This window comes from Parasteatoda tepidariorum, chromosome 5 (assembly GCF_043381705.1).
Source record: "Parasteatoda tepidariorum isolate YZ-2023 chromosome 5, CAS_Ptep_4.0, whole genome shotgun sequence".
Lineage (NCBI taxonomy): Eukaryota > Metazoa > Arthropoda > Arachnida > Araneae > Theridiidae > Parasteatoda > Parasteatoda tepidariorum.
The window spans coordinates 7,992,050-8,016,648 of record NC_092208.1 but is presented as its reverse complement, the minus strand read 5'-3'; the positions used below and the strand labels follow the sequence as shown (position 1 = coordinate 8,016,648).

At 31.4% G+C, this 24,599-nt stretch overlaps 1 protein-coding gene across 1 annotated transcript in view; it reads left to right on the top strand.

Annotated features, from left to right (window-relative positions):
* The window catches only part of LOC107451097 (RAB3 GTPase activating protein subunit 1), a 191,381-nt gene extending 173,462 nt beyond the window's left edge, over positions 1–17,919 (top strand). The window contains exons 20-25 of the mRNA XM_016067087.3: positions 3,062–3,170; positions 6,973–7,094; positions 8,473–8,569; positions 10,890–10,978; positions 14,573–14,845; positions 17,083–17,919. Coding sequence (XP_015922573.1) covers positions 3,062–3,170; positions 6,973–7,094; positions 8,473–8,569; positions 10,890–10,978; positions 14,573–14,845; positions 17,083–17,322 — 930 coding nt within the window. The 3' untranslated portion in view covers positions 17,323–17,919. The remainder of the gene's footprint in view (positions 1–3,061; positions 3,171–6,972; positions 7,095–8,472; positions 8,570–10,889; positions 10,979–14,572; positions 14,846–17,082) is intronic.
* Positions 17,920–24,599: the final 6,680 nt, after the last annotated feature.

The window sequence follows — 24,599 nt, the reverse complement described above, 5'->3', positions numbered from 1 at the left end:
ATGAAAAAATAATCTAACCCGCATTTAGTTTTGAGCATAAACGTCCAAGATGACCTTACTTGACTTGCAATTTTGTATCAATTGAACTGTTTGTTACCAACAGTAATGAGAGTAAATGTGGAAAATGAATTATTGTCATTAGTAACCAAAAGACACAAACAGTTGATGGATTGCTGAAGGTCAACTGATCTAGTTTATCCTGATATGCTGGATATCTTTATTGGCTACAATACTTATAGTTTAATTGTCACTGAAGGCCACAACTGCACATAAAATTGGAACTTTTTATTCATATGGATCCGGTATTTGTTCTTTTTTCCCCTACCTGATAGGAAGCTGTAAATTTGATTTACAGTATTCTCTAGCTTGCATATTTGCGGCATGTAGATTATTTCTTGCTAGATTCTGACTTATTTAAAAGTAATACAGAGAAAAATAAATTATATATTGGTGCGTATATTCTATCTGTTAGCTTCGCTCATTTTTCCAATAATTTCTTCATTTGGTGATTATTCTCCAGTTCTAAGAATGTTTAGATCATTCTCAACCCAATTGATTCATCTTAGTGGGGATCTATTGCTAGGTTTTTTACACAAGGGCTTTGTCAGAAAAACCTTTTTACAGCTTCGATGTTCTTGCCGGATGGCCATCCCATTTATTTCGCTGGATTTTGATGAATTTTACAATATTAGGTTCTTGGGGCCGGGATGCGATTCACGAAGTCCTCCATGTTCCCATAACAAATAATTCCTCTGGCGGTACTGATCTAGGAGTTTTTTTGTCTTCTGGATTGGTTCAAAAGTACAAGACTACAGAGTTGAACATTAGTAGTGGTAAACCCAAAATTGGGTCGGCTGTTCAACGACGGATAAAAAAAATTAGATTCTTTCAGCCGTGATGGCTCAGGGGATAGAGCGTTCACCTTCCAATGAGGTGAACCGGGTGATCGATGGCTGATCGATACGAATTCCGCATCCAGCTTGCACCGAAACGTAAAATATCCTCAGCGGTAGACGGATAATTGAGTTAGAGTCCCGTTGCTTGCAGGCTAACCGTGGAAGGTTTTCTTTGTTACCCTCTCCATGTAACGCAATGCAGGTTAGTTCCATCAAAAAGTCTTCTGCGAAAGCAAATTTCTCCCAATACCTGATACAACAGTTCTCTTGTCTTCTGGATTGGGTTCAAAATTACAAGGCTTCGGATTTAAACATTAGTAGTCGTAAATCAGAAAAAAATTGGGTCGGCTGTTCAACGATGGTTATAAAATAAATATATTAGGTTCTTTATAAACCCTGTAAAGCTCTAAATTATTTCTTCTTCTCCTTTAACCTGAACCCCACCAAAAAAATTTTCTCGGATGACCCTAGTGCCTCCGCAGCAAGTAAAGTTAAAGCCCAAGTCTCTGATGTTTATGTCTGGATAAACCTTATAAGACTTTTGTAAAAAGGCAGTTTAGTTCTCAGTTTAAGAAAGTCTGATTTTAGAAATTTCTTCTAATATCCATAAAAACATCTATTCGCAAGTATCATTCTTTTTTGTATTTCAGGGATCAAACGTTACAGGCATTTAATTCTTGGGAATCGAAAATATGCAGAGTAATTCGCAAAAATCGTGACCAAACTGAAAGGTCGAAGCAAGCATGCAAAAATGATTTTAAAAAAAAGCGCACAGGCTCTTGTTGTTGCATACTCCATCAAGAGCTGAGAAATAGGATTGCAAATAATACGTAGTAAAGATAATAAGCAAAAATCATTCTAAATAATTTTTATATTTACTCTGCTAACGTTATGCAGGTGCCACCAATACTACAATCAAAGATACTCAAAGATTTTGATAAAATGCCATTGCGGCAGGAAGTATCCTAGATTAACCTTGTTTGCCTACATATCAAAAGATTTGTCATTTTACACACTGATGTTGGAATAGGTACTTCCAGGAGTCTGATCATAACTTCGAGTATCTCCTGTACTATCATGCTACGCTTAGCCGTTTAAAGCTAAATAATTACTTACTTCGCGGCTATATAGTCCATGAAGGGCCTATACCTCCTTTAAAAGTCCCGCAGTGGACTGATCGTTAAGACACGGTTCCCAGCAGATCACCGAAGTCAAGCATCACTGGCTACGGTCAGTGTGCGGGTGGGTGACCACTTGGATCAGTCTGCGTTGGGACCGAGGGTGTGCGTTATTGGTCCTCGTTAAACTGTGCTACCGTAAAGTGCTCGACTTCGCGCGTAGGTCGTCGGGCTACCGAAGCGGGGGTGCCATCCCCTCTGCAGAGGATCAAAATTGTGATGGCATGTCTTCGGATCATCCTCCGGGATGTTTCCCAGACCGTCGCCAATAGCCCATTGTGCAGCTCTAGTGCGACGTAAATTAACAACAACAACCTCCTTTAAAAACTAAATAATGAATACGTGAATTATGTGTGAAAATCCAGTATAAATTAAATAGGTGTAAAATTATATTTAACTATTATGAATAATTTACAAGACCCTTTAGCGATAGCTTTTACGGTTCCATTACCTTCTGTGATTTTTTTTAAAAAAATATTCTTTTTACTTACCTCCTGGCCATGATTTTTTGAACCATGATTTTCCATAGAACTTTTTATACGTAATTCGGTAAACTAGAAAAGTACAGCGAATTTCAAATTGTTTATTGAATCGAAACGGGAACGACACAATATAAATTTTTTCGTAAGCAAGAGTTTTCTCTTTAAAACTAATAAATCTATGAAGTTTATGGTGCAATTTTTTAATTTTGATCTATTCTGATTATATATTTAAAGGTAGACGATGCTTTTCAGAATCACCATTTCCGCTTTATATTTTAAGATTGTAGAACACGTGAAAAAATTTAATTTTTAATAACTGAGTGTTAAGTAAAATCGTAATGAAATAATAAAATCATGCTTAATTACTTTTACGCACCCCTGTTTAATTATAAATTTGATTCATATTATTATTTTTTTCTTTGTAGAAATTATATACTATACTTTTATTTATTGGAGACCATTTTAAATATTTTGTTGCTGATTAAAACTTTTATTTTACGTCCAGGCTGCCAATCCAAAATCTGCTCTTGAAGATTTCGTTCGATGGTATTCTCCACGAGATCTCATTGAAGAGGAAGTTGTGGACCAAGAGACTGGAAAGAAAACGACTAAATGTGAGTTTCATATTATTTTTTAGTTTAATGCAAACGATCATTTATAAGTTTTAATTTATATATGTTTAAAGCTTCAATTAATAAAACAAGTTTAGATTAAATATTATTTCAAATAAGTGTGATTACATTAAGTTGACTTTTGAATGATGCCAGTTAACTTTCCAAAATTTTGTCTTTGAGCTAGTTTTTAAAAGCTATTTTGTTACAATGCTATTTAATGGCTAAAGTTGGAATTAGCATTCCTGTCTTAAACACACTCGCTTTTCTACTTTTTAGCAGCTAAAATTTCAGCTCTATTCTTTCTTTTCTTTATTTGCCTACATGCATTTTGCCTATTGCCTATATTCACCAAGGTGCGTAGTGTTTTTAAAAAATGCTTAAAGGTGCTTTTTTCCATTGTTTGTTTTTGAAAAGTGCTTAATTTTTCCTTTTCCAAAATGATATGTTTCTTCTTTACCATATAAATTTTTGCCATGATTTTCGCAAAAGGCGTCGGCGTAGTTTTCATATTGTTTTATTCAACGTTTTGAGAATTGATTTCAACCCCAATCCATTTCGGCATACCATTGGTTCGTAGCGTCTTAAAGCGCCAATAATTTTAAGTGTTTAATGAAATACTTGTGGGGCCGCATGTGCGTATACTGAGCTGGATTCGGCGGGAAGAATTCTTGCATTCTCACTAGCAATTTTGCTGTATTTTCAAGAGATTCTCAATTTTTGGCTTGATTTTCTGCTGCCTGAAATTGAACTGAAAAATTTCTTGAATTTTTGCTGACCACGGGGACCAATTTTTCTTCTTCTCAATATTGAATATATTTAAAAGTGTGCATAAATTGTTTTTATGATGGCTAATATAATCAAGAAAATAATTCTTTTTCAGAAACTAGTTATTTTATCATGATCATGTCACTTTGAAATTTATTTTGCATTTTGTTAACATATATAGGAAGAACTTTCAACAATGTGAAGGAAAAAAATGTGCATGTCCTAATCATGTATTTTAAAGTGCTTAAAAATATTTTAGTGCTTAAAAAGTACTTAAAAGGTGCTTATTTTTGGTTGAAAAAATTGGCTACGCACCCTGATTTTGCTATTCTATTAGGAGTTATTATAAATATATTATATTGCTATAAGTTATTAATTTTTGAATTTGAAAGTTTGCAGAACTTAGTTTAGTTACTACATTTCAATCTACATCTTCAATATTGGATGGTGATAAGAAGGAAATGAATTTGAAAATTATTCTACTTATAACTTGCTCCAGTTTATTATTTTTATTATTTCCTAACTTGACTGAATGAATAACAAATAAATGTAAATAAAATCGAAATACATTATATAAGAACAGCCTTGGTCTCATTTGACTTCTTGCTCACCAGAAAGTTTTGCACCAAGAAAGTTCATGAAGTGTTGTTATTTTGTGGTTATCCAATATATTTTTTATTGCAAAGAGCCTTATGAATAGTTCCCAGTTTGATATTACATTCTAAAGTTATTACTTTCACTATTAAACATATTATGGACATTTACACTATTATTTTACGATTTCTCTAATACTAAAGCAATTGCCTGATATTGTTCTGCTATACTATCTGATCAAAAGTGTTTAGACACAGACGTAAGTGAAGCTAGCTATTTAGTGGGGGGTATTTTTCATAGTTTTTCTTGAGTCCTTTAATTTTCATTATTTGTAAACTTCATCCCTGAGAGGTATGGGGAGCATATCTTTAAGCATGGCAGATTTTAATTATCTCTGTTTTTACTATTCCTGTACTTCATCCAACTGATGAAGGTGTACCATTGTAACACCAAAACGCGTACAGGTTTTTAATAAATTTTTACCATTTGCGATTTTAAACATTGTTTTTTATTGAAATTTAGTTTTATGAAAAAGAATTATTACTCTTGCAATTCTGGGCAATATTGCTCTCCAAACTCTATGACAATATTTTGGAAAAAAGGCCATTTCTCTTCCGGCAAGATAACTGCTCTATTCACACATCAAGGCTTAAAGCAAGTATGGTTTGATTCAATGGGACTGGTCTTCTCTAAGGCCATAATAGAACACTTTTTGAACAAATTAGAAAGCAGATTGCATAGCCAGCCATATTGGCCATACTCATTTCAACTGTGATATATGCCTAGATATAGTCAACTTCTATGACGACCTATTCTGCCATGTAATTTTATTTCATAACCGTCGTAGCAGCCGACCCAATTTTGCGTTTACGACTACTAATGTTCAACCTTGTAATTTTGAACCCAATCCAGAAGACAAAGGAACTCCTGAATCAATTATTAGGAGAAATTTGCCTTCATGGAGGACTTACGGTTGAAATAACTCAAATTTGCGTTACATGGAGAGGAAGACCACAAGAACCTCCCATTTTTAGTCTGACAGCTAGGGAACTCTAACCCTTGATCCGTCAACCACTGAGGATATTTCCCGTCAGCACTGTGGTTGGTGGAGGCAGGATGCGGAATTTGCATCGACCAACCATTGCTGGGATTTTAACTCGGTTCACCTCATTGGAAGGCGAATGCTCTATCTCCTGAGCCATAATGGTTCTCTGCTATGCAATTGGAATAAAAAACAAAACAAAAGACAATGTAAGTGCTTCACCATTGATTCCGAGAAAAGTGGCTTGGCAACTTTTCTGTTTCTATTGTTAATGTTGTGAAGGGCAGAATAGAATTTTTTTTGTCTCGTACGTTGATCTTTTAATTGCGCGGCAGTGTTAGGAATGGATGGAAGGTGTGCAGGCTGTCATTTATGCAACATCATCATGTGTTAATATATGCCTCAAGACTCTTTGATTCCATATTATTAGGTGCCTGGATACTGTTGGTCTATAATGACGAAATTAGGTGTGGTTAGAGTTTTGTGGTATAATTGACTAATTGAAGATTGTGATGAAAACAGGATAATGAGAATGACAGTTGACAATGAGAACTGGATCATAATTATAATAAAACTTTCATTCAGTATTTGTAGAGCTCAAGATACAAAATTATATTTTATCCATAATAAGATTTCCGAAGTTAATTTAATTTTGAAAAATAATATTAATGAGAACAGGCCATGGGAGATAAATCCCCCATGACCAGCCTAATCAAAAGCCAATTTAAAAAGTGATAGAATTGTTCCCAACAGACAGTTAGGAGCATGGGAAGAGATCCATGGTTGGTGATTTATTGAAAGATAACATAGCCAAAAATAAAGCCCTTCGTAATCAATATTAGGTTTAAAAATAATTTGGCGATAGCCAATCTAAAAAAAAACTGTAAGAATTCGTATGACCAAGTAACGGAAACATTTTAGTGATAAGAAATAACGAGTATTTTTGTTTTCGATTTGGTGAATTCATGACATTAGTATTGAAATAAAAAGTTATCCATTACAATGATCGATAAGAAAAGAATAAAATATTTTTTATTCGCTTTTTTTAAATTGTAATAAAAATTAAATAGTTGATTTAATTTAATTAAAATTCGATTGAGAATAATTAAAAAATATAAGTTTAAGAAATAAAGAAATTTTAAAGGATAGGAAATCTGTAATGCCTATTGTGGCCTCACAGTCAGTTAGAGTATCATGATAATTTATAATAGTCTAATGTTACCTGCTGTTAGGAATGCAACACCCAGTTGGATGCTTATGATAGGTGGGCAGTACTCAATGCCTTGTATTGTGAATTTGTATTAAGATTGTTGTTTTGTTTCAAACGAAAATATTTTGTTATATTTCCAAATTTTTCCCTTTTCAAAGTTTTGATTACCTTCTTTTCCCTTCTATTTTTAGATTCTTTGAGTCAAAGAATGTTATTGCCAGGCAATATGTGGCTGGAAGCTTGGGAAAGTGCACGCCCGGTTCCAGCTAGACGTCAGAAACGGCTCTTTGATGATACAAAGGAAGCTGAAAAGGTTTATTTCTTTTTTTAATATATAAGGTGTCTAAAATTGAATATGCATTTTCATTCCAATTGTTGCTCTTCAATTTCATTGAACAACATTGTTTTACGTAAAAAAAATTTCAAGAAATTCTAATTTTTTAAATAATGACTTTACTATTTTTACCCATGTCAAAAAATATGAATTTGTTTGTGTTATTCAATTTTCGGAGACTCATCCTGCTGAAAACTAGAATTTCTAGAAAAAATTTGAACTTCTTTCTTTCTTGAAAAAAAAAATTATGAAGTGAGGAGGTTTATTTTTCTTGTAAAAAAATGGTGGTCATTGCATAAATTATGAAGGAAAATATAAGAATTTAAATGCAAAATTAATATTTTCTTTATGTATTTATCGGAGAAATTTTTTTATGGGTGAGTGCCAAATTGAAAAATAATATTTAAAAAAAAAAATTGTAATCACAATTGAGGAATTAACATTACCTATATTATATAATTTTCATAGGTTATGCATATTCTTGCAATATAATATAATTGAGAATGATTATTCTTTTCGTGGGTCGTTTCTGGCTTCAATTTCAAATAATTCTGCTAGACAATTCAAATTAATAAAATTCTATTCTGAATTGACCTGTTAACAAAAAAAGTTTGAAATATTTTTAGTAAACTATTAAATTAGAATATTTAGTAAGAGAAGTGCATTTTTACATATTTTTTTCATACTAAAAAGGTATATGATTTTCTAAATAATTATTTATTTTATTTTGACAATTGATTTGTAAATGTGTACAAACACTATCCTTTTAATAATATGTATACTAATATATTATGAAAAATATATACTATTTAGTTTTCAACTCCAAATGTTGTTTGTTGGTAGACATGGTTGCCGTTTCAAATAGGAAACATTTTTTCTCTATATTATTCAGTGGGTTTCATTACTAGGCTGGCAAATTTTTATACTAATTTATCAAAGTAACTTACAGTTATGATGGTTTAAATACAATTCCATATCTCATAAAATGTTAGGTGCAATATGTGTGCACAAAAAAGTAAATGGTTTAAAAAAAAGGAAGATTAAATGGATGTGTTTTTGATTATTACTGTTTTAAAAAGCTTACAATAATTTAATTTCATGATAAATATACAATTATTAAAATAGACTCTTCTCCTTTTTTAAAAAATATTTTTTTGAAAATTGTTAGTTCTGTGGTATCCTAAATATTTTTTAAAATTTTATTCTAAACTAACTTACCCATTCAAATAGCATAAAAACAAGAACAGTTACTAACTTAAACAAATGCCCCGTCTCGACAACCAATCAGATACCCGCACTATGTCACTTGCAGGTATCCCATTAAAATCTTAACCAAATAACATTCTGCTATTTTCAGGTATTACATTTTCTTGCTTCTGCTAAAACATCTGATGTTGTCACAAATTTACTTCCCATGTTGATCCACTGTGCTCTGCTTCAATTGGCTGAAGAAGGTATTTCCTTTAGTTTTAACTTTTTTAATTTTGCTTCATTATAAAATATTTTCTATCTGTTGTCCCGCAGTGGACTGATCGTAAAGACACGGTTTCCAGTAGAACAATGAAGTCAAGTATCACTGACTGCGGTCAGTAAGCAGGTGAATGACCATTATTCAGATATTTATCTTTTTCAAAAAGTAGGTTTTGCACCACTCTGACAAAATGTCTTTTTGGCTTTGTAAACTGGTGCAGAGTCTTGTTGATATGTCGAATTTAGTATGCTAAAGTGCTTTTTTCCCCCTACTAAAGTGAAAGAGCTTCTGAAATGTTCCGATGGCATACTTTGTGTTTCATTTTACGCTCTCACCCACGAAAGCAAGAAATCTTTTGCATCTTGTATAAATTCAATTCCCGATCATGGCAGACTTTGCAGTTTGGTGATGTTAAACCATTGCCAAGGTTTTTGGAACATCTATGAACCAGATATAGAAGTTATGAGCTTGTTTGATAGCAAAGCACTTATTGTTGAAAAAGAATCTCTCTTAGCGCTGACTTGCGGTCTATTGTCGAAAAATTCAGCAAGCATATGCACGTCCATTTCAAAGCCATATTAGTTTATTTATTAGTGAAAATCTGCTCTTATTATTAATTGTTATATTTTCCTAATTTATTTCTAATAATGTTAAAAGTTATATTAATTGCTAATACTAGTGTTTGAAGCACCCTGTATAATAATAATAAAAAAATGAAATACCTCTATGACTGTTGATCTAACTATATGGTTTTCACCTACAACTATTCTGTCTTACTAGCTTGATTTATTAATACTAAAAAAATTTTAAATTATTAAACCAGACACAAAAATGAATTTTCTCTGAAAGAACACTTCTCTTCTTTTTTTGTTCACTAGGGGGAAGTAGCTGTAATATGGATATGTAGGGAATATGTAGTAGGAATCTTATAATATGTAGGAAAATATTATTAGTTTAGTTTGGAGAGAATTCGGAAGTTGAACGCCTTAATGTTAATTTGACAGTCATTTTCAAACTATATTCAAATTAAATTCAGAGTAACTCAATATTTTTAAACTCTGGAACTAATTTTAATAAATCAAAAAGTTTTTGCACGCAGTTATAAAACTGGTTTACCAAAAATCATTCTACATAAACTTTTTTTTAATCTAACTTAATATTCGTTCAAAAAATTCTAAAATGTATAGTATATAAATCTTTACCTATTTTTTATTTTTTTTTTAACTTTTATCCATGACAGAATCAGAAATTTGTACATCTGGTAATTTAAGTATTATTTACCCATTATTATTTTTTATTATTTAATTTCATAAAGTTTTAAAATTTATATTTTGCAGGAAGTTATTTTAGATAAAGGAGTTCTGCAATTATATGTAAGGAAAATTTTTTTTCTCTTTTGAACAGTTTCAGGGTGCACAATATTACTTGTCTGGTGCAATATTCAAAAACTGAATGGGTTTAAACATTCTTTGGTTAAACTATTTTGACCACATTTTATAGGTAAAGAATTAAAATCTGTCAATAATATGTTTATTTAAAGAAGTATATTTTTGGCATAGCATATACTTTGAACATAAAATTTTGTCTGTATAAATTAATAAGCCTATTTCAGATTATGCCCTTGTATCATTAGGATTATATCTTAGTTCCTTAAAAAAGGATAACTAGGTTAAAAGTTATCCAGGTGCCCCATTTTTGTTATACACTTGTTACTTATTCGATTATGAAATGCCATGCTAAAACTTTTCTAACCCAGTGAGGCTAATTTCATTTCTTGTGAATGAAAATTGAGTTTGATTATCAACTGAGTCTTCGGCCAGGATAGCCTGGTTGGCAGGTCTCTAGACTCACTTTTATGAGAGCGGGAGTTCAAATCCAGCCGGCCGAAGACTCACCGTGTAGTAAACGGTGACTGGTGCTCGTTAAATCTTTCAAATCATCCATGTACCCTTATCCACCACGTACCCATAACAAATCAATACTTCTAGGGGTACTGAATTGGAGATTGATCGTTCTCTGGTTCATGCCAAAATTACGATTTGTGGACGAATAAATGGATTAATGAATTGGTCCGTCCTATAAATGGATGTGATGTATGGGTGTGGCAGAAGTCGAATTCTTGGTCATAGAGGGCGATACTGGAAAACAGGAACATTCACACCCCTCTACTTTTATGGATGACGACAACAACAACTGAGTCTTCTGTCATAATCAGATATGAATAAATATATTTTATAATTTTAGTGTGCTCCTTTAACTAAAATTTCGCAATTCTATATATGTATATTATCTATATATTGCAGAAGAATGTCCTCAATCACTGCCTTTGAAACTTGAAGAAACTGCCATGAAAGCAGCTAAAGTTATGAGAAGCCCCGTCCCCAAATATGAAGTATGTATTCTTTTTGTCATGCTGTTTTACAAATCTATTCATACAGAATGTTTCATAATTACACTCCTCCAATAACACTGAATCAATATTTTTTTAACAGAAACTGAAAACTCCGCTAAAGCTCAAATTGATATTTTTAATAAAAGAAATTACTTTCTATTACTTTTCAACAAGTTAATTTACTTGAATAATATTTTTTCTCAAATTAATCAAATTAAGTTTATTTGTAATAATGATACACTTATTTTAAATTATTGTAAATCCCTATGTAACCTTCTATTGAATAATTACGTTCTGATTGGATATATAGACAGGTACCCAATTTAATAGATTTATGCTATGGTAGGGCCATTGAAGGTTCGGTTGGATCACCTTGAAACTTAATTAGGTGCCTGTTTGTATTTCCAGTTGATTAGTTTGGTTTTTAGTTTAATTGTATATTTGTATATCATATATAATTTAAATTATTTCATTTGTAGATTTTTTTTTGTTCTCCATTTTGGCACACAAACTAATTTAATACTCGAATCTGCGACCCTTGACACTGATTCGAAAAATCGTGTTTTCCTTCCATTAAATTTATGTACTTCTGCTTTGATTTTCAAGATCTCAGTTTATAATCTTCATCTTATTTACTTTTGGTTTCTATCTTTTCTTTCTTGGAGAAATCAGGGTGTGGTTATTGGCAATATTTTAATGCCAACCACAGAGACTGCTCCTGCGCTGACAACATAGTTATGTCCCACTGATGAAGCTGTCATGTCTCTTAACGCCTCTACTTTAATTTTCATTTTTATGAAATTTCTCTTATAGTTATTTTCTTATGCAAAGTTTTAAATGCTTTTTCGATTATTTACTACATCCTTTTACTCCTTTTCAGATCATTCCTGTCATAAATAATATTCTTATTGATTTGATGTCAGATAATAACTTATTTTGATTTTCATTTTTTTCAAATATCTATATATATATGTTATAATAATAATTCTTTTTTGTAAACCTGTTCCTGAAATGTAGTTACAATGCCATGATCAGCTTTTTTTCTGAAACTTTAAATGATGAACTATAATCTATGAATTTCTGTTATCGTTTCCACTTTAAATTTTCTTATTATATTTTCCAGGCACAAGTTAAATAAACTATATAACCATTGGTCATTTGATCACCAGCCTTGTTCTAGCCTCATCTGAAAATATTGTTCTGAATTTTAACTTTTGCTGAGATTTTCAGAGAGTAATTTAACTATATATTAACTCTTGAGGGCAGTTATTAACACCTTGTACGGTCAGGTGTATAGAAGCCTCTATGTGATCAGAAACCATCCTCGCCTCAGCATTTCACTATCGAGCTTCTAAACTGACCGATTGAAAATACAGTCGAACCTCGTTAAGACAAAAATGCTTAACTTAAATCTTTGCTTAAGGCAAAGGAAAACAGTTTTAACTATCACATTATCTTGTAAAACAATAATTGTTTCCTTTAATATAATCATAAAAACAGCAAACTTTGCCCTTTTAAGATGAAGTAAAATTGCACCAAAAAAATAAGAATTTCTACATTGTTTCCTTTATGGTGGACCTTCCTTGTTTAAAAATAAGTTTTTCCTTTTGAAGTGGGCAAGTTAGTATAGTGTATTTGTTTTTGGAAATGACATGAAGGGTCACCATCAATTAGCATCAATCTGCTATTGGTGACATCACCAACTGGACCTTTGATGACAAGTGGTGTCGATCTAGGTGGTGACCCTGGGGAAGGGGAAAAAAATTGAATTACTTCCGTGCTGGTGTTAAAATCCTTTTGTAATCAATTTTTATTTTCTTAGCTTTTCATTTCACATTGTTGATTCTAATTGTATTGGAGCTTTAGTTAAGAAAATGAGTATGAAAAAACCTCTTGGTTAAAACATGGTGCATATCGTTTTTAAAAAGTGCTTAAAGGTGCTTATTTTTTATTTAAGTTTTCTTAAAGTCCTTTAAGGTGCTTTTTTCATTGGAGGTTTTTAAAAAATGCTTAATATTCCCTTTTTGAAAATGAGATTTTTTTTTCTTCCTTTACCATGTCAATTTTCGCTATGTATTGTGCAAAAGTGTGGTTTTCACATTGTTCTATTCAATGTTTTAACAATTCATTCAACCACAATCCATTTTGGCGTGCCGTTGATCCATAGCGTATGCAAGTGCCAATAATTTTATAGGGTTGATGAAATACTTGCGTGTCCACATGGTGCTTTTTTCATCAGATGTTTTGAAAAAGTGCTTAATTCTCCGTTTTCGAAAATGATATTTTTTTCTTTCCCATGTCGATTTTCGCCATGTATTATCAACTGGGTTCGATGAGATTCTAGCACTCTCATATGCAACTCTACTGCAGTTTGCAAGATATTCTAAATTTCAGGCTTCATTTTCTCCCCTCTGAAATCAAGCAGAAAATTCTTTCAGTCTTTTTATGGTGGCTAATATAATCAAGAATGAAGTTCTTTGTCAGAAACTAGTTATTTTATCGTGATCATGTAAAGTCTTTGAAAATTATTTTGCATTTTGTTCATGTGTATAATGCTAAAAAAATATTTTTTGAGTGCTTAAAAAGTACTTAAAAGGTGCTTATTTTTTGTTGAAGGATTTGGCTACGCGCCCTGTTAAAAACTTAGCATAAGATTTTATGTGATTTAAATCAGTGATAGCAATGAAGTATGGTATACCAGCCGGTGCTTATTCGACAGTTGTTATACATCAGTTATAGTGTTATACATCAGTTCTTATACATCAGTTATATATATTATCTTTAAGGGATTTGTTTTTAAAAATGTCATAAATGCCTCTAGTTGTTTTATCACTTAATTGTTGTTTTATCACTTAATTGTTGTTTTATCACTTAAGTTTAAGTTAATTAAAAAATATTTTTTACCATCCTTTACTTTTCCTTAACTAACAAGGTTCGACTGTATTGCAGACTTTGATTATTCAAAATGCTATTAGAATATGAGAATGAATGATTAAACTAATATTGAATGTTTATTTCATTCAAACATAATTGCTATCACTTTAACATAAGCCATGGTAGCTCAGGGGATAGAACGTTCGCCTTCCAATGAGGGGAACCCGGTGCGAATCCCCGTAATGGCTGGTCTATACAAATTCCACACCCGGCTTGCATCGACCACAGTGCTGACGTAAAATATCCTCAGTAGTAGACGAATCATGGGTTTGAGTCCCTTGCCGTCCGGCTAACAGTGGAAAGTTTTTGTGGTTTTCCTATCCATGTATGGAAAATGTGGGTTAGTTCCTTCAAAAAGTCCTCCACAAAGGCAAATTTCTCGCAATACTTGATCCAGGAGTTCCCTTCTCTTCTGGATTGGGTTCAAAATTACAAGGCTACAGAGTTGAACATTAATAGTCGTAAACCCTTGGTCGGCTGTTCAACGACGGTTATATCTGAAATAAAGGTTCGACTGTATTGCAGACTTTCAATTTTCGAAATGCTATTAGAATATAAGAATGAATGATTAAACAAATATTGAATTTTACGTTTCATTCAAACATAATTGCTATCACTTTTAACATAAAATCTTACGAGTGAATCAAATTTCTTTTTCAGGCTGTACTGCGATGCCTGTACCAAGCAGAAGTCATAGTTGCCCAGATACATTCAGTGAGTACAAAGTTTGGACTTGTACTGAATGTTGAAGAACTGATTGAGCAGGAGGGAAAATTGACATCTTCATTGCAAGACAATGAGAAATTGTCTGAGCAACAAGAAATACGCAAATTTGTGCTCGAACTACTCGACAACTACGAAATTGATGTGCCCGGGGCTGGAAAAGGAGTAGTTGGTCGAAGAATACGCCATTTGTTCTCTGAGGCTCAAAGGGTAAGAACTTTTAATTTCATTTTAAACTCGCTATTCAATAGCGTGATTCAGTTCTAAAAGTTTTTATTCATTCTGTGCTTCCCCGTGACAGAAATCACAGCGACATTGTTGCAGAACATTACAGAGTTTTTAGCTGAAAGACTTTTCTTTTTAAGGGCAAAAAATTTTATTTTCGCTAGAATACATTTTTAAACTAAACTCAGTGGCGCGACAGCCCAAAGAGGGCCAAGGCCTACTGTGCCCATCTCAGTTTTCTTGACCTTGGACTCTGGGGTGCAGGAGCAGCTGTTCCGCTCAGGTGGTTAGCCGAACGCGGAACCCCCAGTGTTTAGTTCCCAAGCATGCTTGGTACTAATTTATCGACCCACTGAAGGGATGAAAAGCTGAGTCAGCCTTGCCCGGCCCAAGGATCAAACCAGGAGAATATATTTTTATTGTTTTTAAATAATATTAATTTAAATTATTTTTATAATCTTTTTGTGGTTAAGTTATGATATCAAGGGGGATATTTCCATATCGTGATCTCCAAGGTGCCAAATAGATCTTAAACTTGCAAATTTTTAAAAAAAAATCATGTAGATGTTTGCCCGGGGGATGGCTACGAGTTAAACCTTTCGAGTTGGTCCCTTTCTGTGATTTTTTTTTTTTAGTTTCTCTTTGGTTGATGCCCGGAAGTTGCCAAGAATTGGCAATTATTCTGCTGCAGATCACGATATGGAAATCTTCCCATATCAGGAAACAAAACATAATTTCTCTGAATAAACATACCTCTTTTTACAATGGATAAGTTTAGGCTCCTTAATGCTAAATTCTAATTTTAGTATTTTGCCATGTTTCAAAGACTATTTAAAAGAATCCAAAACTTTTTTTGCACTTGCTTAAAAAGCTTGTTTATTTGACGGTAGTTAAATATAAAAACAACTTTTTATATTTGGTTATTATTATTTAAATAATACTAGTCAGAAAATATTTTCAATTCTAATGTTTACTAATATCTGCATAATTTTAAACTAAAAATAATCCAAAATCTGCACAGAATGGGTTAAATAGATGATTTTTTGAACTTTTATTACTCATAAACAAAATTTTTTTAATTTTTTTCATCACAAAATTTGTATTTCCTCATCTCTCAATTTGTGTTTTCTCATTTTATCTCAAAATTGGTTATTTTATCTCTAGATTTGTATTTCCCCATGTAAAATTATGTAGTTTGCTGACAATGTTTTTAACATGTGAAAGAGCATAGTCTTGCTAGTACCTATAATTTTTGTCTCCATTTATAGTTTTGAGGTTAAGAAAAACAGAATACCCTTATTTTTTTAAATATTTCAAAGCAAATTTAAAATCTCTTATCAATGAAATTAGTTTTTCTATTTTTGAGAAAGTTCTCCAAACTATTATTGCTCCAATATGTGTTAAGTATATTTTCAATTAATATCGACTGCAGTCGAGGAATTTTAGCATTATCAGGGTGCATAGCATTTTTGAAAAATGCTTAAAGGTGCTTATTTTTGATTTACGTTTTTTAAAAGCCCTTAAAGGTGCTTTTTTTATTCAAGGTTTGTAAAAAGACCTTAATTTTCTATTTTTTAAAAGGAGATTTTTTTCTTCGCCGTATCGATTGTCCTAAATTATAAAAAATTCATGATTTTCACAATTTTCTCTGCAATATTCATCAGAAACTAGTTATTTTATCATGATTATGCAAAGTCTTTGGAAAAGTTTTTGAATTTTATTGATTTTATGTTTTTAAATTAAGAACTTAAAACGATAGAAAAAATAATTTTTACTACTGCACAGATTTTGTGATTTAAAATATTTTTGGAGTGCTTAAAAAGAACTTAAAAAATGCTCATTTTTTGTGGAAAAATCTGGCTACACACCCTGATTAGGATTCCAGAACAAAAAAATAATCATTGGAAAATACAGTTTTTGTTCAAAATCTGTTCCTTCTTTTCCTATTGCCCTTTTTTTTTTAAAAAAAAAACTTTGAATTCATTTGCTGAACTTATTTAATGCTTAATGAAATTCTACATTATAAGTCACTATAGTAAAAACTATAATTTTTGTTTTAAGAATACGTTGTGATATAAATACTGTATAAAATTATGTGATATTCTGTAAATAGAAATTTTTGTATTTCAGAGGGGACCATAAGATATAAAGCTCACCATTTAATAAGATACTGTTTAACAGAGATTTAACTGTATTAGTAAATAGTTCTAATTCTTTTTCAGGCTTCACACCTGATAATGGATGATAAACCACTTGGTGCACCCACAATTCCCACCGAAACACATTCCCATCATTCAAAAGTCCCAGAATTCCCTGCTTCATCAGGAAAAGAATTCATCCTGCGGACAACGATGCCCAGGCCTCCAGGTTGCACGCCTACTCCTCAGAGAATGTATTGCGTCATCACTAGGGAGGAATTTAGAGTTGCCGGTGCCTTTACTGAAGATACTACTTTTCTGTGATATATATTTTGTTAATTGATTATTTCTTGAATTATTTGCATAAAGTCTATTTCTGATTGTGGCTGAGCCCCTTTTTCAATATGAACTTTTAACTAGAACAGCGGTCACCAAGGGATGCTTCGCTGAGCCGTAGGGCTCTGTTCGAAGGATTACTTTTTTCCCACTAGGGTTCCTAGGTTGCCACTCCACTGGGAAAACCTGGAAAATACAAGAAATTTAAAAATCACCTAAAATAACAGGAAAAAAGTAGGGCTCTGTTCGAAGGATTACTTTTTTCCCACTAGGGTTCCTAGGTTGCCACTCCACTGGGAAAACCTGGAAAATACAAGAAATTTAAAAATCACCTAAAATAACAGGAAAAAAGTAGGGCTCTGTTCGAAGGATTACTTTTTTCCCACTAGGGTTCCTAGGTTGCCACTCCACTGGGAAAACCTGGAAAATACAAGAAATTTAAAAATCACCTAAAATAACAGGAAAAAAGTAGGGCTCTGTTCGAAGGATTACTTTTTTCCCACTAGGGTTCCTAGGTTGCCACTCCACTGGGAAAACCTGGAAAATACAAGAAATTTAAAAATCACCTAAAATAACAGGAAAAAAGTAGGGCTCTGTTCGAAGGATTACTTTTTTCCCACTAGGGTTCCTAGGTTGCCACTCCACTGGGAAAACCTGGAAAATACAAGAAATTTAAAAATCACCTAAAATAACAGGAAAAAAGTAGGGCTCTGTTCGAAGGATTACTTTTTTCCCACTAGGGTTCCTAGGTTGCCACTCCACTGGGAAAACCTGGAAAATACAAGAAATTTAAAAATCACCTAAAATAACAGGAAAAAAGTAGGGCTCTGTTCGAAGGATTACTTTTTTCCCACTAGGGTTCCTAGGTTGCCACTCCACTGGGAAAACCTGGAAAATACAAGAAATTTAAAAATCACCTAAAATAACAGGAAAAAAGTAGGGCTCTGTTCGAAGGATTACTTTTTTCCCACTAGGGTTCCTAGGTTGCCACTCCACTGGGAAAACCTGGAAAATACAAGAAATTTAAAAATCACCTAAAATAACAGGAAAAAAGTAGGGCTCTGTTCGAAGGATTACTTTTTTCCCACTAGGGTTCCTAGGTTGCCACTCCACTGGGAAAACCTGGAAAATACAAGAAATTTAAAAATCACCTAAAATAACAGGAAAAAAGTAGGGCTCTGTTCGAAGGATTACTTTTTTCCCACTAGGGTTCCTAGGTTGCCACTCCACTGGGAAAACCTGGAAAATACAAGAAATTTAAAAATCACCTAAAATAACAGGAAAAAAGTAGGGCTCTGTTCGAAGGATTACTTTTTTCCCACTAGGGTTCCTAGGTTGCCACTCCACTGGGAAAACCTGGAAAATACAAGAAATTTAAAAATCACCTAAAATAACAGGAAAAAAGTAGGGCTCTGTTCGAAGGATTACTTTTTTCCCACTAGGGTTCCTAGGTTGCCACTCCACTGGGAAAACCTGGAAAATACAAGAAATTTAAAAATCACCTAAAATAACAGGAAAAAAGTAGGGCTCTGTTCGAAGGATTACTTTTTTCCCACTAGGGTTCCTAGGTTGCCACTCCANTTTTTCTTCTTTTCTTTTTTTTTTTGTTTTTTGGATTTCCTCTTTTTTACTTTCTGACTACTCTCATCCCTGAGTATACTCTCGATATCTCGAACATCGATGTCACGAAAACCTTGTTATGTCAAAAAAATATTTTTCCCTTTAGCATTTGTATATCCACTTAATGTTAATTTGAGCTCCTATGTCGAAGGGTTTCTTCTCAAAATCTTGTTATGTCAAATTTTTTTTCGAAATGGAAATTGAATTTTTTTTGGAAAAATCATAATTTAAAATTATTGTGCACTAATTCTTTTATATTTAGTGCATAATTATTTTTGTCTTACTTCTAAAAATAAAATTATTACTGTTGTATTTCGACTTATAGTTAACTATCATTACTTACATATTTATTAGTAGTTACTTTTATGTTTTATGTCTCTACTTTTTAGAGAGATATTTTAGAATATATTTTGCTACTTTTTAGGACATAATTAGTATATATATTAATATATAATTATATTATTATATATTAATTATTATATATAATTAATATATAATTATATATTAATTAATATATATAATTATTAATTAGTATAATTATAGTTCTTAACTTGTTGTCTCAAAAACTCGCTATCTCTAAATTTTTTTTAGATATCGAGGTTATACTGTATTTCGAATATTTTTATGAAATAATCTGAGTAAAATGCCAATGAAAAAAAGAAATGCCAAGATTTAAAAAAAAAATTTCAAACAATACATTGAATAAATTATGAAATGGATATGCGATTATAAAAAAAATGCTCAATAATTTCTCGTCAAAATTTTTAATTCAGAATAAAACAAACAAATTCAAGAATAAAAATTCTTTTCTAATAACCGTTATCAACGTTTTTAACCATTAAAAAAAATTAAAAAAAAAAACAGAAACCTATAATTCAGCTTATTTTAACTTCAAAGACAAATTTAGATTTAGACTAGAAGCCGTTTCAGACCTGTAATTTCAACTGCTTGATGTGAAACGTAATTTTAAAATTTTAATTGATTACCAAAGAAAAAACCTTCATTCACATTAAATGTATTTCTTTCTTCACTTAGTACTTTCACAGATTCAAATTGACTTTATTTATGAAATGGAGGTTTCGCTAAGAGAAGTTAGATAATTTAAGGTCCCCTTGCGTAAAAAAAAAAAAATTTGGAAACCGCTGAACTGGAGTAGTAGGGTAATTAGAATTCATTGATTGAATTCAATTTAGTGAGAATTATTTGATTGATCAAGAATATTAACTATGCAGGTTCAGGTAAAAATGTTGAAGTATGAATGTTTCTTATTGACAAAACTTAATATGTATAGATAGAATTTTCTATAATTATTGCTCTTAACATATATATTTAGAATACTTGTCAAAAAATAAAAAAGCTTATACATTAGGGGCTGCTAATGTTCAGCTGAGGAAAAAAAAGAAACAAAATTTATATTAAAATCTATCCAACAGAAGTTCTGGTTCTTCTGATTTTTCCGATAAAAAATATTTTACTCTTATTTATCATATTCATATTTATCATTATCGTAATATTTATTATTAGATTTTTATCTTGATACTATTGATTTTTGTCTGCATTCAGAACAATTTGTTGTCTATGAATACGAAAACGGGTTTTGAAAGTAATCTATTTGTAGAATTATAATATGTGAATTTTTTGATACAACTTTTTTTTGCTTTAATTAATAATGATAGTAAAAATTGCTAAATAAACCCTATTAATAATTTTACTTAATCCAGTTTTTGTGGCGATGAAATCAGAGATAATGCACTTACTTATTATTTTCAGCAAATGCAGTTAGGAATCTTGTAGGGTGAAAGTTTCACAATTGTAAATTCATCAAGTTTTGAAAATGAAAGATTTCAATCAACATTACAGGAATCATATCATATAATTTTTAAAATGCAAACTGATGAATTACCCAAGAAATTCATTTTACACCAAAACATTAAGAAGCACATTCACCGTGGTTCCATTTTCAAGATTATTGAGATTATTAAAATTATTTGATTAAAGAAATCTTGAAATCATTTTTAAATTTTAATTAAATATTGGTATGAGGATTTATTAGCTAATTGATTCTAGTTTTATTTTGTTATTTATCTATAAATTTTTTTATGAAACAGTATGATTAAAGTTTTTAATATTGGGCATAAATTTTTTTTAGAAACAGTCAAATATTTTGAGAAACATGCATGGGATCAAAAAGGTGTTAATAGTCACATACAATATTTTTTTGAAAGCTATTCAATGAGATCAAACTTGATCTTTCACCCTTACCCCTCTAGGGACCAATTGGGTCAAATTTCAAATGTTAAGTATGAACTCCCATTTTTCTATTGCAGATTCGGATCTTCCAGAAAAAAGTAACCCTGTTTAAGTTTTAGGTTTATGCCTTTTGCTTCACAGATGGCACAGCAACCGAAAAAATTAAAAAGGGTACAAATTGTTTAAAATGGTGGTAACTCGAGACCCATCAAATTGAAAATAATAATTTAAAAAAAATACTAATAAAAAATTTTCTAATGTGTTTATTTTTATTTTATTAATCTGATGGGTCTCAATATTCGCTATTTCAAACACCTTTCATTCAATTACCACCATTTTAAACAGTTTGTACCCTTTTCATTTTTTTCGGTTGCTGTGCCATCTGTGAAGCAAAGTTCATAAACCTACAAATACAAATAGGGTTACTTTTTCTGGAGGATCCGAATCTGCAATAAAAATCGAGGTTTATATTTAAGATTTCAAAGTTACCCCAGGCCCACCCTTTTGGGAGGGGGGATTGAGGTATTGTATTTCATTGGATAGCTTTTACAAAATATTGAAGGTGTCTAGTTTCACTTTTTAATCTGATGTATATATTTCTTGCAATATTTGACTATTTTCAAACTTTTTTTACTATATATTGATTTTAATTTTCTATATGTAATTATGTTAAATATTCCATTAATGAAATTATGCAATTAACTGTTAAATTTTCTGTTTTAACAAAAGTAATTTTAAAAAGATAATAAAAAATGTTAAAATTTATTTTGATAAAATTTGCCTTTTTCTAAGTAGATCAAACAATAATTCCTTCTAATTTGTTATTTGCCCATTTTAAAAGCTGTTCAAAATAATGTCTAGGATTCTTAAAAAAAATATCCTGATTTTTATTTATTTTGAGGGGGGGCACTATAATGTCAGAAAATATCTAGTAAGGAAGGTGGGATTAACCATATCGAAGCAAACTTGTTTAGTTCAATCAAACAGGTTTTGATACTTTTATCCTGTTTTCTTTTCAATATTGATCCTTCAAATGTTTGTAATGTTTTATTTTTGACAAGTATCATAAAATTGTATGTTAAAGATGATGATATATTTATATGGGGCTCAGCTGGAACCATCTTTATTTGCTCATGGATTCATTTTAAAATATAGCTATGGTGATTTTAAACTTTTATTACTTTTTAAATAAATGTTAAAAGTAGCATTTTTATTTAAGAGTATGGCTTGGATTTTTGTAAAATAAATTCTCTTCATTTTTTATTTATATTCATATTGTATTTTATAGCAAATGTTTTCCAAACAAGCAAAAACTTGTATATAAATATTATTTTATACTTAGAAATGATATTTGTTATTCTTGCAATATGGGTCTGGTTGTTATTGTTATGACTAAATATTAAGATATTTATTGAAATGTAACAATAGAAGAAACAGTGTCCTATTTACTAGTTAGATATTGTAAATCTAATTAAGGTTATCTGTGTGTTCTTAATAAAAAAAATTTCTTATATTTTGTTGCCATTGGTCTTTTTCTTTTACTGTATTTAGCTTTTATCCCTATATTAGCTGTATTAGCTTAAAAATAGGTAGGTACTTGATTTACGTTGCACCAGAGCTGCACAATGGGCTATTGGCGATGGTCTGGGAAACGTCCCTGAGGATGACCCGAAGACATGTCGTCGCAATTTTGATCCTCTGCAGAGGGGATGGCTCTCCTGCTTTGGTAGCCCGACGACCTGCATGCGAAGTCAGGCACTTTGAGATAAAACATTTTAACGAGGACCAATACCGCGCACCCTGTGTCTCTAAACAGAGTGATCAAATTTGTCACCCCCCTGCTTACTGGCTGCAGCTAGTGACACTTGATTTCGGTGTTCTACTGGGAACTGCGCTATAAAGTTTTTAAACTACTTATCCATGGCCAACAAAGTGCAGTCAATTTAAAATCGTGAACTGTCTGATTATAAAGGTGACCTCCAAAGGTTCTTACACTAAGCTCTTCAATTGTGTTGGTACCTTTCAATTATGTAAGTATATTTAATTTTGTAAGTATATTCTGACTATAAAGATGGCTTCCAAAGGTTCTTACACTAAGCTCTTCAATTGTGTAGGTACCTTTCAATTGTGTAAGTATATTTAATTTTGTAAGTATATTCCGACTATAAAGATGGCTTCCAAAGGTTCTTACACTAAGCTCTTCAATTGTGTTGGTACCTTTCAATTATGTAAGTATATTTAATTTTGTAAGTATTTTCTGGCTATAAAGATGACTTCCAAAGGTTCTTGCACTAAGCTCTTCAATTGTGTAGGCATATACCTCTCAGTTTTGAGTAAGATTTCGTAGTGTTGCTCAGTTTTGATTTATTGATTCTTTTTTCTTTTCTTTTTTTTATTCACCCAGTGTGAAGAAAGGGTATTCAGCTAATATTTATATAAGATTTTTTTTGGAATTATAATGGTATTGAAAAAGAAAAGCATTTAACTTCCTCTGCTCGGTATTGTTGATGCGAATTTTGAATGGGTAAAAAAGACATCATTTTTAAAAGCTTTAAGCATGATCGTAAAAATTGTGCCAACAGTTTTGCCTTGTAAATTTTTCCAAACCTTTTGCTGTCAAAAAAAATATTGTTTACATAAAATTAGTATAGAAATGTTTCCATAATTTTGTCCAACCTCTATTATATAAATGTTTCAATTACTTAAAAAATATAGTTTAAATGTATATTCTAAACATAAATGTTATTTTAAATCTTGTTGAAATTTTTAATTATCAGAACAGAAAAATGTTTATTTAACCCGAACAAAACTTTTAGAGCAGTTCGTGAATTATTGTAAAAAAGAGTTTAGTCCAGGTCGATTTTAATATTCTTGTCGTGGTTAATCGTATTAGTGTAGTAATAGTTTATAGATTTTTTAAGCTAGTATTAAGAACCACTTTCTTTTCTTCTCTGTGTGGCTTGTTTACTGTTGTTCTTTGATGACAACGATTAAGGTACCAGACAAAATACACACCTCTTTCGAAAAACAAACAATAAACTAAATTGCTTTTCTAAATTTAATTGCTTAAACTAAATTGCATATATTCTTTAGTCACGATAATGCATCACATTAAGCAAACTTTAATGGCTATTTAATGAGAAAATATTTTCACCTCGTTTCAGATTTCCTTTTTGTTTAGTTCTATCTTAGTTCTTCTATTAGTTCTTTTAGACATAAATGCAGTTGGACTGCCTTCTACAAACTTGTGAAAAAGTGTTATGAGAGTGATTTTAATAGCTTTATTTCGTGGCGTTATCAAACGATTTTTTCAAAATCAACCGTTTAACTATGCACGAAGTTCTGGTTGTAGGATCCTGCAAGCGAAAGATTTCACCGCATATAGTTGGGTTAAA